Source organism: Macaca thibetana, chromosome 17, assembly GCF_024542745.1.
Source record: "Macaca thibetana thibetana isolate TM-01 chromosome 17, ASM2454274v1, whole genome shotgun sequence".
Taxonomy (NCBI): domain Eukaryota; kingdom Metazoa; phylum Chordata; class Mammalia; order Primates; family Cercopithecidae; genus Macaca; species Macaca thibetana.
Genome location: NC_065594.1, coordinates 75,810,869 through 75,830,680, shown reverse-complemented (window position 1 = coordinate 75,830,680; position 19,812 = coordinate 75,810,869). Strand labels below are relative to the sequence as shown.

At 35.8% G+C, this 19,812-nt stretch overlaps 1 protein-coding gene across 5 annotated transcripts in view; it reads left to right on the top strand.

Annotated features, from left to right (window-relative positions):
• UGGT2 (UDP-glucose glycoprotein glucosyltransferase 2) overlaps positions 1-19,812 on the top strand; it is a 248,017-nt gene that overhangs the window by 98,134 nt on the left and 130,071 nt on the right. For all 5 annotated transcript variants that reach the window (XR_007720872.1, XR_007720873.1, XM_050766710.1 and 2 more), the window contains exons 13-17: positions 3,096-3,215; positions 4,749-4,834; positions 5,639-5,774; positions 12,765-12,899; positions 14,385-14,549. Coding sequence is in view for 3 of the 5 variants with exons in the window: in XM_050766710.1 (XP_050622667.1) it covers positions 3,096-3,215; positions 4,749-4,834; positions 5,639-5,774; positions 12,765-12,899; positions 14,385-14,549 (642 nt within the window). In the remaining 2 variants the exon portion in view is untranslated. The remainder of the gene's footprint in view (positions 1-3,095; positions 3,216-4,748; positions 4,835-5,638; positions 5,775-12,764; positions 12,900-14,384; positions 14,550-19,812) is intronic.

Here is a 19,812-nt window from a genome sequence, read left to right as displayed (position 1 = left end):
GGGATTACAGGCTTGAGCCACCGCGCGCGGCGTAAAAACTATTTAAATAGCATTTACATTGTATTAGGCATTATATGTAATCTAGAGATGATTTAAGGTATATGGGAGGATGTGAGTAGGTTTTATGCAAATGCTATGCCATTTTATGTTAGAGACTTGAATATTCTTAGATTTTGGTATCCTCGGGGAGTCCTGGAACCTATCCCCCCACAGATACTAGGGGATGGGTATTATCTTTTGCCAAAATCTTATCAGGATGACCACGGATAATGCTTTCATCTTGGACCCCAGCAAAGCCTGGGGCCATTATATGTTAGTTTTTTTTTTTAATAAATTTCTTTTTTTCTTGTTTTCTTTCCTGTGGTTTTTCAGAGATAGACCTCACCAAGTGCTAGAGCATTATTTCTCAAACTATCCATAGTAAGAGAATAACATTTTTCCCCTAACCTGTCACCAATGAATATGTTGTCCTACTCCTGTGACTAATTTTTTTTTTTTTTTTTTTTTTTTTGAGACAAAGTCTCGCTCTATTGCCTAGGCTGGATTACAATGGTGCAATCTCGGCTCACCACAACCTCCACCTCCCGGGTTCAAGCAATTCTCCCGCCTCAGCTCCCTGAGTAGTTGGCACTACAGGCATGTGCTACCATGCCTGGCTAATTTTTGTATTTTTGGTAGAGACGGGGTTTCACTATGTTGGCCAGGCTGGTCTCAAACTCCTGACTTCATGATCCACCCACCTCAGCCTCCCAAAGTGCTGTAATATGTATCTTGTACTACATGTGGCACACCACAGGAGATTGGTGAACCCCAAGCTGGCGTATACCATGTTCAGTGAAATGAGACAGATACATGCTCAGATGTCGTGGCCATGTCAAATTACTGCAAGGTTTTGAATACTTAATCTCAGTTTCTGTACTTACAGGTTATTAACAGTCTTCAGACCATGAGTTTAGTTGCACTGTAGTTGAGAGTCTCATTTTGTCTATCTAGGCACACTTGCTTTTAGTCAGGAAAAGTGGCACTGCTTGAAGGCTCTGTATGATTCTGAGCTCCGTTGGGAATGGGAGTTCTGATTGCCCTTTCCAAAGAGCTGCCAGATTCTCACCCTCAGCCTTCTGTGGGTCAAGATAAGGCCTGTTTCCCTGTGGGATTAGACTCCTCTGCACCTATAGCTTCCTTTCTCTTTTCTTCCTCAGACTGAGTAAGCTCATTTACTTACCTTCAAATTCATTAATTCTGTCTTCTATCTGTTCAGATATGCTGTTGAGCTCCTCTCATTAATTTATTTCAATTATACTTTTGAATTCCAGAATTTTTATTTGGTTCTTTTTATAATTTTTATCTATTGATTTGTCTTTATGCCTTCTTTTATTTAGACATTGTTTCTTTTAGCTATTGGAACATATACCCTAAATTCCTCTGTTTTATTCATCCATCTGTGTGTGTCTCTTAATTCTGTCACCTTTTCTCTAAAGCCACTGTCTCTGACTTAGTCCACAAGAAACTCATACCTGGATTATCTGGATTACTGTAGAAACCTCCTAATTTCTTTAAGTATTATTTGCTCCAGTCTTTCTCTCCTTTTCTCTTGGAGTTTTAGTTACCTATATGCTAGATCTTTTTCATGTATTCCTAATCTCTCTCACACTTTGTTTGGTTTGTTTGTTCTTTTCTTTGTACTTTAGTTATATAACAGTTGATCTGTTACCCACTTGACTAATCCCTGTCTCTTCTGTGTACAGTCTGCCGTTAAACCCACCCAATAAGTTCTTAGAGTTCTTAATTACAAATACTATATTTTAAAATTCTTAAATATCTCCTTGATTCTTTTTTAATAGATTTTGGTTCTGTCAAAATTTTTCTTTTTATGAATTTTTGTGCTTTTTAAAAAATATATTGATGATAGTTATTTTAAAGTCCTTGTCTAAATAATCTTTGGGGTTTTTTATTGTCTTTTTTTTCCCGTGTTGGGTTTCAGTATTTGGTCCTTTTCTCTTTGCTTTACTTTTTTTTTTTTTTTTTAAATGAGAGCCAGAAGTTGATGAAAAGCTGTAGAAGCAAAGAGCTGAGGTTTGTTCTGGTAGCCTGAGTGCCAGGTGCTCACTTGCTTCTGTTGAGGCTTTTTTTTAGGCTTTGTGAATGCTCTTTTATTTTTGTGTCTTTCTTATAGGATATGGCCTTACTGGGTCTCAAATGAAAGTCCACAGTGTATAGTATGAACTTTGGTCTCTTTCTTCTCAATACTGTTTTATAGCTGTGGTTGCAACCTCTCCGTTTCTCTTTCCTTCTGGCTTTTGTAGAGGTGTTATCATATATACATATGTGCAGGTTAAGGGTCAGCAAATGAGAGGAATTTGTATGGATAATTTTCTGGTTTCCTGCAGTTTCCTTCTCTCCTACCCTCTCACCCTGCATCCTGCCCTCAAATCTCAGCACTTTGGTGGCCCGTGCTTTGACTTCTGCTTTCCAACTCAGTATTCCTCCAGGATGCAATCTGGGGACCCAGGGATTAAGTTTAGGTGAATGTGGCGCTTGCTGCTTATGCTTCCTGCTTTCGAGGACCATAACGCCTCACTTCTTGATTGGTGGTTCCTTCCCCCACCACATGCCTCTAAACAGCAGTTTGTATGTTTTCTCCAGCTTGTATAGCTGATTAGAACTTGATTTCTAAGATGTTGATTTTATAATTTAATTTTTATAAGCCGTTTTATTTTCCTTATATCCAAGCCTTTAAATTGAGAGGGGAGGTGGAGAGGGCCTCATTTACTGCTGATAATTAAGATACATATTCATCTGTCTTAAGTGGTTTATGGAGAATAATTTTAATACAATTTTATGTTGGGATATGAAAAACAAACACAAGTGGAAGGAATTGTTTTTGAGAGAAGGCTTAATGTGAAAGTCTAAACAAGTATAAAATTGTTGCACATAATGTATTCCATAATTTAGAGAATATTAAACTAGCTTCTGTATTTAATCAGAAATACAGAAAATTCTATGTATATTTTTGTCACTTGATATATTAAAAATCTGGCTTTGAAAATGATTTCAGTGTTAATACAGCTTTCACAAATGTCTGGATTCTTTTCTAGTGGATTAATGACTTGGAAAATGATGATTTATATATTACATGGCCTACCAGTTGCCAGAAACTTCTGAAGCCAGTATTTCCTGGAAGTATTCCTTCCATAAGACGCAATTTTCATAATTTGGTGAGTTTTATATTTTGATTATACATATATATCTTATAAAGATATCAGCATTATTTTTGGATTATCCTTCTGTTAATGAATAGGCATCTGAATTGTAAGGAAATAAGTATTTGCCTAATGCAGCTAGCTTAGGTGGCTTGGCTGACTGGGTATCAACAACTAGCAGTGTCACTGTATTAGTCCGTTCTCATGCTGCTAATAAAGACATACCCGAAACTGGGTAATTTATAAAGGAAAGAGGTTTAATTGACTCCTCAGCATGGCTGAGGAGGCCTTAGGAAACTTACAGTCATGGCAGAAGGGGAAGCAAACGTGCTTCTTCACGTGGTGGCAGGAAGGAGAAGTATGAGTAAAAGGGGAAAGCCCTTGATAAACCATCAGATCTCATGAGACCTCACTATCACAAGAACAGCATAGAGGCAACTGCCTCCATGATTTAATTACCTCTCACTGGGTCCCTCCCATGGCACATGGGGATTATGAGAACTACAATTCAATATGAGATTTGAGTGGGCACACAGCCAAACCATGTTAGTCACATGTTCTGCCTGTTACTCTTTAGCCCTTATGTCATTTTATAGTAACAATATTAATTTTACTTTTACATTTTTTCAGAAGAATTTATGACAGAACTTTATTAAAAAAATTAATGATTAAAGTGTAGTAATTTCAGAGAAACATACATAAATACCACTTTATCATCTATGCATATAATTTTTTATCCCAATAATAGCTAAACATTAATATTGGAACTTTGAAAGATGGAGAAAATACCTAGGGCTGTTTTTTCACGTAGGAAATAAATAAGATAATTTTTGCAGCAGTCTTGATAAAGCAGTTATGTTAATGCTATTTTTTTTTGGTCAAAATTCAACCTCTTTCTTTTTGAAAAAATTTATCATAGAAAATATAATGAACATTTAGAATAAGGTATTTCAGTTCAGGTAAAAGAAAATATACTGGGCGTCCAAAGAGAAGATGAGTAGCCTGATGTTAAATTCTATGTATAATTATATTTGGATGTACAGCTTTTAGAAATCCTTCATAAATTGTGAAATCCTTTGTGTGTGTGTGTGTGTGTGTGTGTGTGTGTGCTAGAATGTCTTTAAAAATTATACATTGAGGCCAGGCACGGTGGCTCAAGCCTGTAATCCCAGCACTTTGGGAGGCCGAGACAAGTGGATCATGAGGTCAGGAGATCGAGACCATCCTGCCCACACGGTGAAACCCCGTCTCTACTAAAAAAATACAAAAAACTAGCCGGGCGAGGTGGCGGGCGCCTGTAGTCCCAGCTACTCAGGAGGCTGAGGCAGGAGAATGGCGTAAACCCGGAGGCGGAGCTTGCAGTGAGCCAAGATCTGGTCACTGCACTCCAGCCTGGGCGACAGAGCGAGACTCTGTCTCAAAAAAAAAAAAAAAAAAAAAAATTATACATTGAATTTTGTACTTTCAGTCACAAAAATTTGTCTAAACTTGAATTTCATGAAGATTCTAAGGTGTTGAAATAGTGATTATATACTATCTTTCTTTTAGGTTCTGTTTATTGATCCGGCCCAAGAATATACCTTGGATTTTATAAAACTTGCTGATCTTTTCTATTCTCACAAAGTTCCTCTTAGGTAATTGTCATTTTATAGCATTAAACTGTCAACTAAAGGAAATTCAATGCTGTTCATATTGTGTTACACAGAGTGTTAATAGGGCATTCAAAGCGATGGTTAGCTCTAGTGCCTGACGTAACATAGCTGTGCGTTGTGAAGTATTATATAGACTCGGCTTATCAAATCTGTCCGGTAATGTTTACTTTATTACCTTCCTGAGAGAATAATCTGATCACTCTGGAAATTACAGAATGGTCCAACTTCGTATGCTTGTAATCCCAGCACCTTGGGAGGCCAAATCAGGCAGATCATGAGGTCAGGGGTTCAAGACCAGCCTGGCCAATGTGATGAAACCCTGTCTCTACTAAAAATACAAAACTTAGCCGGGCATGGTGGTGCATGCCTGTAGTCCCAGCTGCCTGGGAGGCTGAGGCAGGAGAATCACTTGACCTGGGAGGCAGAGGTTGCAGTGAGCCAAGATTGTGCCACTGCACTCCAGCCTGGGCGACAGAGCGACACTCTGTCTCAAAAAAAAAAAAAAAAAAAGAGTATATTTACCCTTTTTGTACAAAAGAACATGACCATTTGATAATGTTAGCACCAGAGGGAGAGAGTTTGATATTTTGCAGGAATCCAGTAGCTATGTGGATTTTGGTGAATAGACATTACATTCAGACTTTTGAATTGATAAAATTCTCCTTTTCTCTGTCTATTAATACATTCTCTCCATCTAGATATTATAGTCTAATAATGTTTCTAAATAATGGTTTATTGTGATTCAAGAGGTAATTGTAACAGTCCTTATTCATCTTGTTTTTCCAGAATTGGTTTTGTGTTTGTTCTTAATACAGATGATGAAGTTGATGGAGCAAATGATGCTGGAGTTGCTCTTTGGCGAGCTTTCAACTATATTGCAGAAGAATTTGATATATCAGAAGCATTTATTTCTATAGTACATGTGAGTTTATGCACTAAATATGATTACTTTAGAATGTAAAATTTTTGCATTACTATATTATGATTTCTTTAGAATATATAATTTTTGCATTTTATTTATTGTAACATTTCAAAGTTTATAAACTATCATGGAGATTAATACATATGATGAATTTGTTTTCTGTAACTCCCTGCTGAAGTACATAATATTATCCTCATATTATAAATTAGGTAACTGAGGTTCTACCAAAATATTTGAATTTACTCAGGTTTGCTTAGCCAATAAAGGAATTTAAATTGAATATGTAAGTTTAGAGGAAAACATATTAATAGAAAATGATTATTTAAGGAAAAATTCTTGAACTAGGCTTTGAATAAAGGGATCATTGCAGGCTGCGCACAGTGGCTCATGCCTATAATCCCAGCATTTCAGGAGGCCAAGGCAAGAGGATCACTTGAGACCAGGAGTTCGAGACCAGCCTAGGCAACACAGTGAGACCCTGTATCTACCAAAAAAAAAAAAAAGCCAGATGTGGTGACTCATGCCTGTAGTCATAGTTACTCAGGAGCTGATGTGGAAGGATCATTTGGGCCCAGAAGGTTGAGGCTGCAATGAGCCAAGGTCGAACTATTGCACTCCAGCCCAGGTAATGGAGTGAGAGCCTGTCTCATGGAAAAACAAAAAATCATTGCAGAGTTAAATATTCTGAATGACATAGCATATAGACACTTCCTAGAGAGTTTCGAAGAAGGGGGAAGTCACTTATTGACAGCAAACTGTGTGAAAGAGGTAAGATACAGAGTCTGACAGAGATTGTATAACAGATGTTAGAAATTGGTAAGAACCTGATTAAGGAAGAACAAGAGATAGTAAGATTATTTCATAATTGAGGTTTTGAAATTCTGTTACGGATCATTGTGGAAATATATATGTATTAAAGAGCTATATTGTTATTACGAAAAGTCAACTCATAACTTATAAAATAACTTTTATCATTTTTGTATTCATTGGGCTTTAGCTTGTCAATAAATATTATATCAAGGAATGACTCTTCTGAGAAAGGAATTTCCAAAGTACTGCAAATTTCCCACCCTACTTGTGTAACCCCCAGGAAAATCATTAAATACCTTATTAATTCACTGAACTAGAGTATAGAAACTATACTTCAGTGATTTGGGGAGTACAGTTTGCTCTGTAAAATAGTGTCATGGAATATATGTCACTATTATGTCTCAGCTTACTGGTTTTATTAACTTACTGGTGTAAGAGTTTATAAGGGACATAGTCAATTTGAGTTACATCTTTTATTAAGACTCAACCATTTTATTTTAAAAGATCATTATGATATTCAAAACTTAGAAACCTGAAGATATTCAGAAATTACCTAAGTTATCTTAATTATCAATATTGAATCTCTGTTAAGTGTTTTGTATCAGACATTAATTTACATGTGATTGCATTAATCTACAATGTTCAGCACAATACTATTAATATATAATCTCTTGGAAAAACAAATTATACTTGAAACCACAGGGTTTAATACAAAGCAGCATAAAAGTGAGTATTAAATTTGTGGCACAGCCTGTAAATTGTGCTAAACAATTAGAAGGAGAGGGAGAAGGGGAAATAATGTGAATAAGGTGTAGTTTTTAGGAAAATACGTGAATTATAAAATCTTTTAAAAGTGTTTCCCTGTTTTCAGTGAGCTAATTACCTTATCTCAAGTAATTTGAAGCTATGTAGCACTATAAAGAGAGAAGAGGAATATAAGACCAAAATAATAATAAAATATATGAAAGTTATTGAAATGTGATGATAAATAGCAAATAGTAAAAGTTAATCCAACCATATCTGTGACCATATTAAGTGTGAGTAAATTAAACTTTAGCATACTAGAAGAAAAGATACAAAAAGATAGAAAATTATACACAAAGTGACTATTTCACAAATGAAATCTAAGGTAGCCATAAAATATTAGGGGAAATAAACTTTAAGAAAAAGTACTAAAGTTGTATGTAGCTTCAAAATATACAATACAAAATTTGATAGCAAGGGAGATAAATGGACAGTTTCACTATAATAGTAGATTATTTTAACATGTCTCTATTAATAGGTGAGGCAGATTAAAAATCAGTAAAAACATACAAGATTTTAATAATACACTTAAGATTAATTTTTAAAGCAAATATGAAATCCAACAATCAAAGAATGAGATAATTTTGCATTCAAAACAGAAGAGGAAAATATGTCTTTTAGTTAGAAAAGAAGGGATTAAAAGTACTGGTTAACCACTCAGAAATGAGTAATTGATTTTTAAGAAGTAGATGGAAAGTAGTAAGAATACACATTAATGAACTAGGAAATAATACAATTATGGGATCAAGAATATAAAAGTTGATATTCTGAAAAAACAAATAAAATTGACAAACTATCATAGAGGTTAGGCTCCAGATGAGCACACCAGGTAGAAACTTCCAGCCTCTTAAGGCCTGGGCTCAGAGATGGGTACATCATTATTTTCAGTTTATTCCATTGTACTCTGTTTATCAAAGAGTCACAGATTCAGATTCATATACCCACCTCTCAATGGAATGAGTGTTGAAGAATTTGGAGACCATGTTTTAAAACTAGTACAGCAAATTCTACCAAATATTCAAATGTTTGAAGAAATAATAATTTCAATCTTTAAAATCTCTTTTAGAGAATAGAAAAAGAGGAAATATTCCCTAAATTGGTCTGTGAATCTAGTATAATCTGATGTCAAAGCCTGACAAAAAGAGAAAAGGAAAAATTATAGGCTGTTCTTTGTTGAGAATATGTATGCCAAAGTCCTAAATAAAATGTTAACAAAAGAAATCCAGCAGGTATATAAAAAGTAAGCTATCATGACAAGGTGAGATTATCTAATGAGTAAAAGGAAGTATTTGCAAATTCGAAGAATCTCTAAGTATCATTCACCATGTTAATATATTATTCAAGAAGATGCATAAGAAACATTTGAAAAAATTCAAAGCTTTTTTATGATTAAAAAACTCATAAAGAAACAAAATGTTTAGCAAAGTATTATATAAGGGAATTTTGTTAATTGATGACAGTACATCTTAGCAGTAAAATGATAGAAAGCATTGTTTTTAAAATTGGTAAAACATAAGGTACCCACCGTCAACACTTCAAGTATAATCCTCAAGTTCTGGTCAGTGCAATAAAATAAGTAAAGGAAATACTCATTTAAAATACTTAAAAGAAACATTATTATTTAAAATTCTAGAGTTGCCTACAGAGGAGACTCGAAAGAATCCATTGATTGTGAGATTTGATACAGGAGGTTAGTAAAGTAACTGGATATGAGATCAGTATACTAATACCAGTTGTTTTTTTCTCTTCTAACAACAAATATTTATTACTTTTTTCATCAGTTTTATTAAGTGCCTAGTACATAGCACACTCTGTTTTAGGTGCTTGGATAAATTAATGACATATATAGTCAACAATCCTTATCCTTATGAGACTCCCACATGTAAATGACTCCCACATTTACAATGACAAGAGCAAATAAAAGATACTTAGGAAACCTGGGGGCTGGGGGGAAAGGTCAGTTTTGTGGAGAAAATGTGGGATTATAGCCATTAAAGTTTACCTAAATGAATGAAAAGTTCTACCATGCTTACCAATAGAAATATTTCACTTCATAATTATATTGTTTTCTGCAAGTGATTTATAAATTCAATGCAGTTCTGACTAAAGTCAAATTTTGGGGATTTTTGTGAAATTTGACGTTTATTTTAAAATTTATATGGAAGAATGAAGACTCAAAATGGGTGAAACTTTGAGGAATAAAGTGATGGGGCTTGTCATACCAGGTAATAAGGTGCATAAAGTTTGTGCTATGGGTTCAAGGGAAAGACAGAAGAACATGGGGGTCCCAAAACTTGAGAATACAGAAGTGGCATTACAGTAAATGAGAGTGGACTTACAACAACTGTGGTTCGACAGTGGTTATACCAATGCAAATAAATAAGACCTCACACCTTGTGTAAAAATCATTTCAGTTAGCTTAAAAATGTAAGTGTAGAAAACAAAACTTTAAAACATTTAGAAGTTAGGACCCCAAGGTAAGGGTTTCCTAGATAAAACTTAAAAAACTCTTAAGTCTGAAGGAAAATACTCATAATTTCAGCTAAATTACAAATGAAAACCAGTGCTCATTAAAATATGTCATTAAAAAGTAGGGAAAATGTTATAAGCAGAAGTATTTACAATACATATGGCCAATAAAATATTTATATTCCATGAAATGTAAAGATTCAAAAAGAGAAATACCAATGACCCAAAAGGAGAAATGCATAAAATAACTTTTAAAGTAGAGGTTGCATTAATGGTAAATAAAAATTTACTGAAACTGTTGGTGGTAAATATGTATTACCATAACTAAACTAGATAATTATATTACTAATTTGAAAAATGCAAATAAAGACTACTACCATGAGATTATTTGATACCCTGTAATTTGGCAGGAATTAAGAAAGCTGAAGGTATCATGTGTTAATGAGAAGGTAGAGCAATGGAATGCCTTTACATTGCTACCCTGCCTGTAGGAATCTAAATTGGCAGAGCCACACTGAAAAAAAATCTGATAATAATTCATATTTTGAAGTTAAATTTCCATATTTCCTACACACAACACACACACAACACACACACACACACACACACACACACACACACCCTCACCCTCACCCTAAGAGAAGCTCTTGTACCTGCACCTTAGGAGGCTATTGTTAGAATCATTCAGAATAGCAACAAACTGTAATAAAAATGACCCAAATATATATATCAGTAGCAAAATAGGTAAGTAGAATTTGGCATATTCATAGAATGAAATATCATATGCAAGAGCATGGATGTATTAGAAACATAATGAAGTCATAGAAGACTAACACCATACCATATACTTTTTAAAGCTCAGAAGCAAACAAAACTAAGTATGGGAATACTTATTCACATAAAACTCCAGAATTCAAAAAGGAAAGGGAATGATAAATGCAAATTCAAAACAGTCCTTGCATCTCTTGGGGCACAAGGAAATGGGATTGGGAGAGAAGTTGTACTTCATGGTATTGGTGATGTTCCATTTCTTACGTTACATGGTTTATTCATAGGAATCGTTTATTTTGTTATTTATGCCTCATAACGTATATGTTCTATGTATTCCTTTTTGCTTACCAAGTTACAAAATAATTTTTAAAATTTAAAAATGTCTAAGAGGATTGAGTTGATATGTCTGAGTAACTTACGTGAGGCATTCTGACTACCTTATTTTATAGGAGTATCTAATATTTTCAAGTGACTAGTTAGTAAAATGACTAATCTGAATGACTTTTTATATACCTTTTGCTTTATTCAAAATCTCATTTTTGCGATCTCCATTTATGTTTTACAGAAGATTGAACTTTTCACCTTTTGTGAGTTATGATCACATTATATTCTACTTTGATAGGAGAAAACTTGCCCCTAAATTGAAAAACTCATAAAATGAAACTCTTCAGTCTAATTATATACCTGTGCTGCTTCTTAAAGGAATAGGGTACAAAGTTTACCTCCATTTATGTTTTACGGAAGATTGAACTTTTCACTTTTTTTGAGTTATGATCACATTGTGTTCTACTTTGATAGGAGGAGAAAACTTGCCCCTAAATTGAAAAACTCATAAAATGAAACTCTTCAGTCTAATTACATACCTGTGCTGCTTCTTAAAGGAATAGGGTACAAAGTTTACAGTGATACAGGGAGAGCAAAGAATACTAATTTCTAACTATGAGGAATAACGTGGGAATCATTTTAGCCACAATATGAAGATTATATTTGGCAATAATGATTTAAGTAAATTGGGACCAAAAACAATATTCTTAAATGACATATTAAATGCTGCTTAATAGTGTTTGTTCTTACTACTTGTTCCTTCTGCTTGTAAGTTTCTTTCCCCAGAATGTCTTAATGCTAGCTCAGTGTTCATATTTATGTCTCAGCTTAGTCGTCTACTCAGAGGTGCCATCTCTCGGTGCAAAACCTAAAACAGCACCTGGGTCATAGAGGATCTCTAAGTACTTATTAAAGAAAGTAATAAGAAAACATGAAAAGAGTAACAGCTTACATTCTACAAGTGTGTTTAGAACATTTGAGACTGGGGAAGAGTAGAGGTGCAGAGAAAGTTTAGTCAAAATACTTACTAGTAAGGCCTGGCATGGTGGCTCATGCCTGTAGTCTCAACCCTTTGGGATGCCGAGGCAGGTGGATTGCTTGAGCCCAGGAGTTTGAGACCAGCCTGAGCAACATGGCAAGATGTCTTTAAAAAAAATACAAAAAAATTTAGCCAGGTGTGGTGGCAAGTTCCTGTAAGCCCAGCCCTTTGGGATGCCAAAGCAGTTGGATCGCTTGAGCTCAGGAATTCGAGACCAGCCTGAGCAACATTGCCAGACCCTGTCTTTACAAAAAATACAAAAAAAAAAAAACTAGCCAGATGTGGTGGCAAGTTCCTGTAGTCCCAGCTACCCAGGGAGCTAGGTGGGAGGATTGCTTGAACTGGGAGGTTGAAGCTGCAGTGAGCCATGATGACACTACTGCACTCCAGCCTGGTCGACGGTGAGACCCTGTCTCAAAAAAAATTACAGAAGAGCAATAAAAAATGAAAGCATTTCTGAAATGTCATATTAGAATATATTACACATACCTTAAAAAAGGTAACCATTATTTTATTAAGAATAATGAGGTCTGGTTTCATCAAAATAGAATAAAACAAATTTGTTATGATATTTTTGAAAACTATAGAATATTTTAAAACCATCTTTATTAGAAGATGATATATGGTTAAAATTATTTATTTGTATGTGGTATGTGTGTATATGTAGTTAGTATGTTTCGGACTTACAAAATAATCTATCTGCATGCTAAGGAAAAGAAAGAAAACTAATTGCTGTAAGAAGAAAAGTAATTATAATATCTAAATTTTCACAGATGTACCAAAAAGTGAAGAAGGATCAAAATATACTCACTGTGGACAATGTGAAGAGTGTTCTCCAAAATACATTTCCTCATGCTAATATTTGGGATATTTTGGGAATTAATTCTAAATATGATGAAGAAAGAAAGGTAAGTTGGGACATTATGTTAAGTGAAGTAGGCCAGGCACAGAAAGACAAACACCACATGATCTCTACTCATGTAGAATCTTAAAAAAATGTCAGACTCACAGAAACAGAGCAAAACGGTGGTTACCAGAGCCTAGGGATGGCAGAATTGGGGAGATATTCGTCAAAGGATACAAAATTTCAGTTAGACTAGAGAAGTTCAAGAGATCTATCATACATGGTGGTGACTATAGTTAATGACAACATATTGTATACTTGAAAATTACTAAGAAAGTATATTTTAAGGATTCTCACCACAAAATATGACAACTGTCCCCCATATTTCACACCCTGTAAACACTGCTGTGTTAGTCCATTTTCACGCTGCTGATAAAACATACCTGAGACTAGCAATTTACAAAAGAAAGTGGTTTATTGGACTCACAGTTCCTTGTGGCTGGGGAAACCTCACAATCATGGCAGAAGGTGAATGGCATGTCACACATGATGGCAGACAAGAGAACTTGTGCAGGGAAATTCTCCCTTATAAAACCAGCAGATCTCATGAGACATATTCACTGTCACTAGAATAGAGTGGGAAAGACCTGCCTTCATGATCTCATTACCTCTTACTGGGTCCCCCCACAACATGTGGGAATTGTAGGAGCTACAATTTAAGATGAGAATTGGGTGGGGGCACAGCCAAACCATATCAACTGTGAATTTAACATGCGTAAGTATACCACACTCTCACTTCCCTTTCAGTCCTTGCTATACTCTCTTCACTTGCAATGTCTTTCTCTACTTTATCTCCCTGGCAAATTTTTATTAAGCCTTTGAGACTTTTAGTATCACTCCCTAAAAGAAGCCCTGTATAATCCCTTCCTCTCCATATACTCCAGCTTGATTAGGTGCTTCTCCTGGGCCCCACAGAATCTTCTACATGCCTGTGTTTTCTCTGTATGTATGTGAACCCCTTGAGAAAAGACTTTCAGCTCTATAATCACAGTATCTAGCCTAATGCAGGTGGCAGGATTGAATCAGTGTTTATTGAACATATAAATACAGGGATAAATAAGTCTCTGATGCCGATAAATGTTTCGATTTTTATTGTTAAGTAAATGTCATACTCTATACCAAGAATCAGCAAGTTCACCCACTGCTTGTTTTTGTGAATAAAGTATTTTGGGGACACAGCATACTTGTTTATTCATATGTCTTCTATGACTGCTTTTGTGCTGTAACATGAGAGTGGAGTCATTGTGTCAGAAACTGGGTGGCTCACAAAGCCTAAAATATTTACTGTCTGGCCCTTTACAGAAAAAGTTTTTTGACTCCTTGTAGGTAAATTACTTTCCTTTAAGCAGTGTTTGGAAAGGACAGATAAAGTTAGCAAAATGGATGTTTTTTCCTATGGCGTATAAAAATGTGGCAGTGTTCCATTTTCTTATGTTTATTTTTCAAACAATCATATTTTGTTTAACACTGATATTTTTTAACTGAATAGACTGGAGCAAGCTTTTATAAGATGACTGGCCTGGGACCTTTGCCTCAAGCTCTTTATAATGGTGAACCCTTTAAACATGAAGAGATGAATATTAAAGAACTAGAAATGGCTGTTCTTCAAAGAATGATGGATGCATCTGTATATTTACAAAGAGAAGTTTTTTTGGTAGGTAAGCATTTATAAGAAAATACACGATGAATAATATTTATAAATGATATTAAAATTTTATTTTTATGTCAAGTTAATTTGGTAAAAAAATTTTCATTCTGATCATTTAATAGTGATTTTTTAAATGATTCTTGTAGCAGCTCAAGCCACGCCACCCTCCCTGTGCAGAGACTGTGGTGCAGTGTGGCCCTTTACACTCCGTGCCAAGGCAGATCTTCAGGAATCTGGAACATCCACTGTCCTCGATTAGTTGTTTAGGCTACCCTGCTCCCTGTGCGGAGAACTTGGAGCCAAGGAAGTTTCCCAGCTCCACGCCTAGGTACACCTCTGGACACCTGGTGGTTGCCCACTGTATTCTCCCTCGGTATTGGTGCTTGTGCCTGCCATTAGGGTACCTGTAGGCAGGCCTGCTCAGTCTGGCCCTGTCCATCTTGCCCACCATGTCTGAGCAGGGAACCCAGACCACTGTGCACACCACAGATCAGCCCATTGCCTGAGACAACAGAGAGATTATCCCAGTAACAAGGATCAAGTATATACCCTGCCATGTTGGCCTCAGCTGGCTTTTACTCATAAGGGCTATCTACTGGCTTGTAGGTCAAACCACATAGCCCAAAGTAAAATCAGCTGATAGAAAAGCATAGGGCTATAGAAGCATCACTTAAGGAATTTCAAAATACAATTGAAAGCTTTATCAATAGACTGGACCAAGCAGGAGAAAGAATTTCACAGCTTGAAAACCAGTCTTTTGAACTAACCCAGTCAGATAAAAATAACAAAAATGAATTTAGGCCAGGCATGGTGGTTTATACCTGTAATCCCACCACTTTGGGAGGTTAATTAAAGAGGATCGCTTGAGCTGAGGAGTTTGAGACCAGCTTGGGCAACATAGTGAGACCTCCTCTCTACAAAAAAACTTAAAATTTAACCAGGTGTGGTGATGTATGCCTGTAGTCCCAGCTGCTCAAAAGGCTGAGGCAGGAGGATCACTTGAGCCTAGGAGATGGAGGCTGCAGTGAGTCATGATCATGCCACTGCACTCTAGCCTGGATGACAGAGTGAGACCCTGTCTGAAAAGAAAAAAAAAGAATTTTAAAAAATGAACAGTGTTCAAGAAATACAGGATTATGTTAAAGGAACCAAACTTACAAATTATTGGCATTCCTGCTAGAGAAGGAGAAAAACAACCAGGAAAACATATTTGAGGGAATAATTCAAGAAAATTTCCCTGATCTTGCTAGTAAAGTAGACATTCAGTTACAAGAAATTCAGAGAACACTGTGAGATACTATACAAAGTTAGCATCACCAAGGCTTAGGGTCACCAAACAGTCCAAGGTCAGTGCTGAAGTAAAAATCTTAAAGGCAACTAGAGGAAAAAAGGCAGATCACATACAAAGGGAACCCCATCAGACTAACAACAGACTTCTCAGTGGCCTATTTTCAGCATTCTTAAAGAAAAGAAATTCCAACCAAGAATTGTGTATCCTGTCAAACTAAGCTTCATAAGTGAAGGAGAAATAAAATATTTTCCAGACAAGCAAACACTAAAGGAATTCATTAGCACTAAACTGGCCTTACAAGAGCTCTTTAAGGGAATGGAAGAATGGTACAAAAACACACTAAAGTACATAGCCCACAGAACCTATAAAGTATCCACTTGATAGAAACTGAAAAGCAGCCAGCTAAGAACTTCACATAGGATCAAAACCTCATGTACCAATATTAACCTTGAATATAAGTGGCCTAAGTGCCTCACTTAAAAGGCACAGAGTGGCAGTTGGATAAAAAACAAGACCCATCTCTCTGCTGTCTTCAGGAGACCCATCCCATGCATGATGACACCTATGGGCTCAAAGTAAAGGGTTGGAGAAAGATTTATCATGCAAACAAAACAAAACAAAAGCAGAAGTTGCTATTCTTAGATAAAACAAACTTGAAACCAACAATAGATAATTATAAAGTGTTCAACAAGAAGACTTAACTATCCCAAATATATGTGCACCAACACTAGAGCACCCAGATTCATAAAACAAATACTTCCACAACTATGAAAAATCTTAAGACAGCTACACAATAATAGTGGGAGACTTCAACTCCCCCACTATTATTGAGCTAACCCAGTCAGACAAAAATAAACAACAAAGAATTTAGGCCAGGCATGGTGGTTCATGTCTGTAATCCCACCACTTTGGAAGGTCAATCCAAGAGGATTGCTTGAGCTGAGGAGTTTGAGACCAGCCTGGGCAACATAATGAAACCTCTCTACAAAAATCTTAAAACTTAGCCAGGCGTTGTGGTGTGTGCCTGTAGTCCCAGCTACTCAAAAGGCTGAGGAAGGAGGAAGACGGAAGACAGCAGACAGCCAAGTCTTGTTTTTTATCCAGCTTGCCATCGTGTGCTTTTTAAATGAAGCCTGTGGGCCATTTATATTTAGGGTTAATATTGGTACATAAGGTTTTGAGCCTGTCATGAAGTTCTTAGCTGGCTCCTTGCCGTTTCTGTCATATGTTAGACACAGTGTTAGATTATCAAGGCAGAAAACTAACAAATTCTGGACTTAAATGGACACTGACCAGTTGGACCTAATAGACATCTACAGAACATTCCACCCATCAGCCACAGAGTATTTATTCTTTTCAGCTGCATACAGAGCATACTCCAAGATCAAGCACATGCTTGCCCATAAAGCAAATCTCAATAAATTTTTTAAAATCAAAATCATACCAGTCATACTCATGGGCCACAGTAGAATAAAAATAGAAATCAGAACTCAGGACATCTCTCAAAACTACATAATTATATAGAAATTAAACAACTTGCTTTTGACATCACTTTTATGTAAACAGTGAAAAATTAAGGCAGCAATAATAAAAATTCAAATAAATGAAAATGAACAGCATACCAAGATCTCTGGCATGCAGCAAAAGCAGTGTTAAGAGGAAAGTTTGTAGTGCTAACCACCTATCTCAAAAATTTAGAACTATCTCAAAATAATGACTTAACATCACACTGAGAGGAATTAGGAAAAACAAGAATGAACTAACCTCAAAGCTAGCAGAAGAAAAGAAATAACTAAAATCAGAGCAGAACTGTACAAAATTGAGACCAAAAAATTTGTACAATGAATCAGTGAAACCAAGCATTGGCTCTTGGAAAGGAAAAACAAGATCGATAGACCACTAGCTAGATGAACAGAAAAAAGAGAAAAGATCTAAATAAGCACAAGTAGAAGCAACAAAGGTGACATTACAATTGATCTTGTAGAAATACAAAAGATCCTCAGAAGACCTCTATGCACACAAACTGGAAAATCTAGAGGAAATGGATAAATTCCTGGTCTCCCAAGATTGAATCGGGAAGAAATTGACACCCTGAACGGACTGATATGTTCCGTAATTGAACAGTAATAAAAAACCTACCAACCAGTAAAAGCCCTGGACCAGATGGATTTATAGCTGAATTCTGCCAGATGTACAAAGAAGAACTTTTACCAGTCCTACTGAAACTATTCCAAAAAACCAAGAAGGAGTGAAGAATGCCTCCCTTACTCATTCTGCAAAACCCGTGTTATCCTGATACCAAAACCTGGAAAACATGCAACGAAAAAACTACAGGCTATTATTACTGACAAACATAGATGGAAAAATCCTCAACAAAATACTTGCAAACTGAATCCAGCAGCATACCAAAAAATTAATTCACCATAATCAAATAGGCTTCACTCCTGGGAAAGGTTGGTTCAACATTAACAAATCAGTAAATGTCATTCACCACATAAACAGAATTTAAAACAAAAAATGTGATCATTTTGATAGATGCTGAAAAAGTATTCAGTAAAATCGAACATCCCTTCATGATAAAAAAAAAAAAAAAAAAACCAACCCTCAATAAACTGCATGGAAGGAACATACCTCAAAAGAGTAAGAGCCATCTATGACAAACCCACAGCCAGTGTCATACCAAACAGGCAAAAGCTGGAAACATTCCCCTTGAGAACTGGAACAGGAGAAGGATGCCCAGTCTCACTATTCCTATTCATCATAGTACTGGAAGTCTTAGCCAGAGCAATCAGGCAAGAGCAGTATATAAAAGGCATCCACATAGTAAAAGAAGTTCAGTATCTCTCTTTACTGATATGATTCTACACCTAGAAAACTCTAAGGACTCCACCAGACAACTCCTGGAACTGATAAATTACTTCAGTAAAGTTTCAGTATTCAAAATTAATGCACAAAAATCAGTAGCATTTCTATAGACCAATAACATTCAAGCTGAGAGCCAAATCAAGAACGCAGTCCAATTTACAATAGACACACACACACACAAAATAACTAGGAATACAGCTAACTAAGGAGGTGATAGATCTCTACAAGGATAATTACTAAACGCTGCTGAAAGTAATATATCATACAAACAAATGGGTAAACAGTCCATGCTCACGGATTGGAAGACTAAATATTGTTAACATGGCCATACTGCCTGACACAATCTATAGATTTAATGCTATTCCTATCAAACTGCCAATATCATTATTCACAGAATTGGAAAAAACTATTCTAAAATTCATATGGAACCAGGAAAGAGCCCAAATAGCCAAGGCAATTCCAAGAAAAAGAACAAATCTGAAGGCATCATATTACCCAACTTTACACTATACTACAAGGCTACAGTAACCAGAGTTGCATGGAACTGGTACAAAATAGACACATAGATTAATGGAACAGAATAGAGAACCCAGAAATAAACCCACACACCTACAACCATTTTAGCTTTGACAAAGTTGACAAAAATTAGTGGGGAAAGGATCCTCGATTCAATAAATGGTCCTGGGATAGCTGGCTAGCCATATGCAAACAAATGAAACTGGACCCCTACTTTTCACCATATTCAAAACTTAACACAAGATAGATTAAACAGTTAAGTATAAGACTTAAAACTATAAGAATTCTAGAAGAAAATCTAGGAAACACCATTCTGGACATCAGTCTTGGGAAATAATTTATGGCTAAGACCTCAAAAGCAATTGCATCAAAAACAAAAATTGACAAGTGGGACCTAATTAATTAAAGAGCACAGCAAAAGAAACACGCAACAGGGTAAACACACAGCCTACAGAATATACAGAAAATATTCACAAACTATACATCCGACAAAGTTCTAGTATCCATAAGTAGCAAACAAATCAAGTAAAGAATAAATAACCCCATTAAAAAGTAGGCAAATGACATTAACAGGTACTTCTCAAAAGAAGACACACA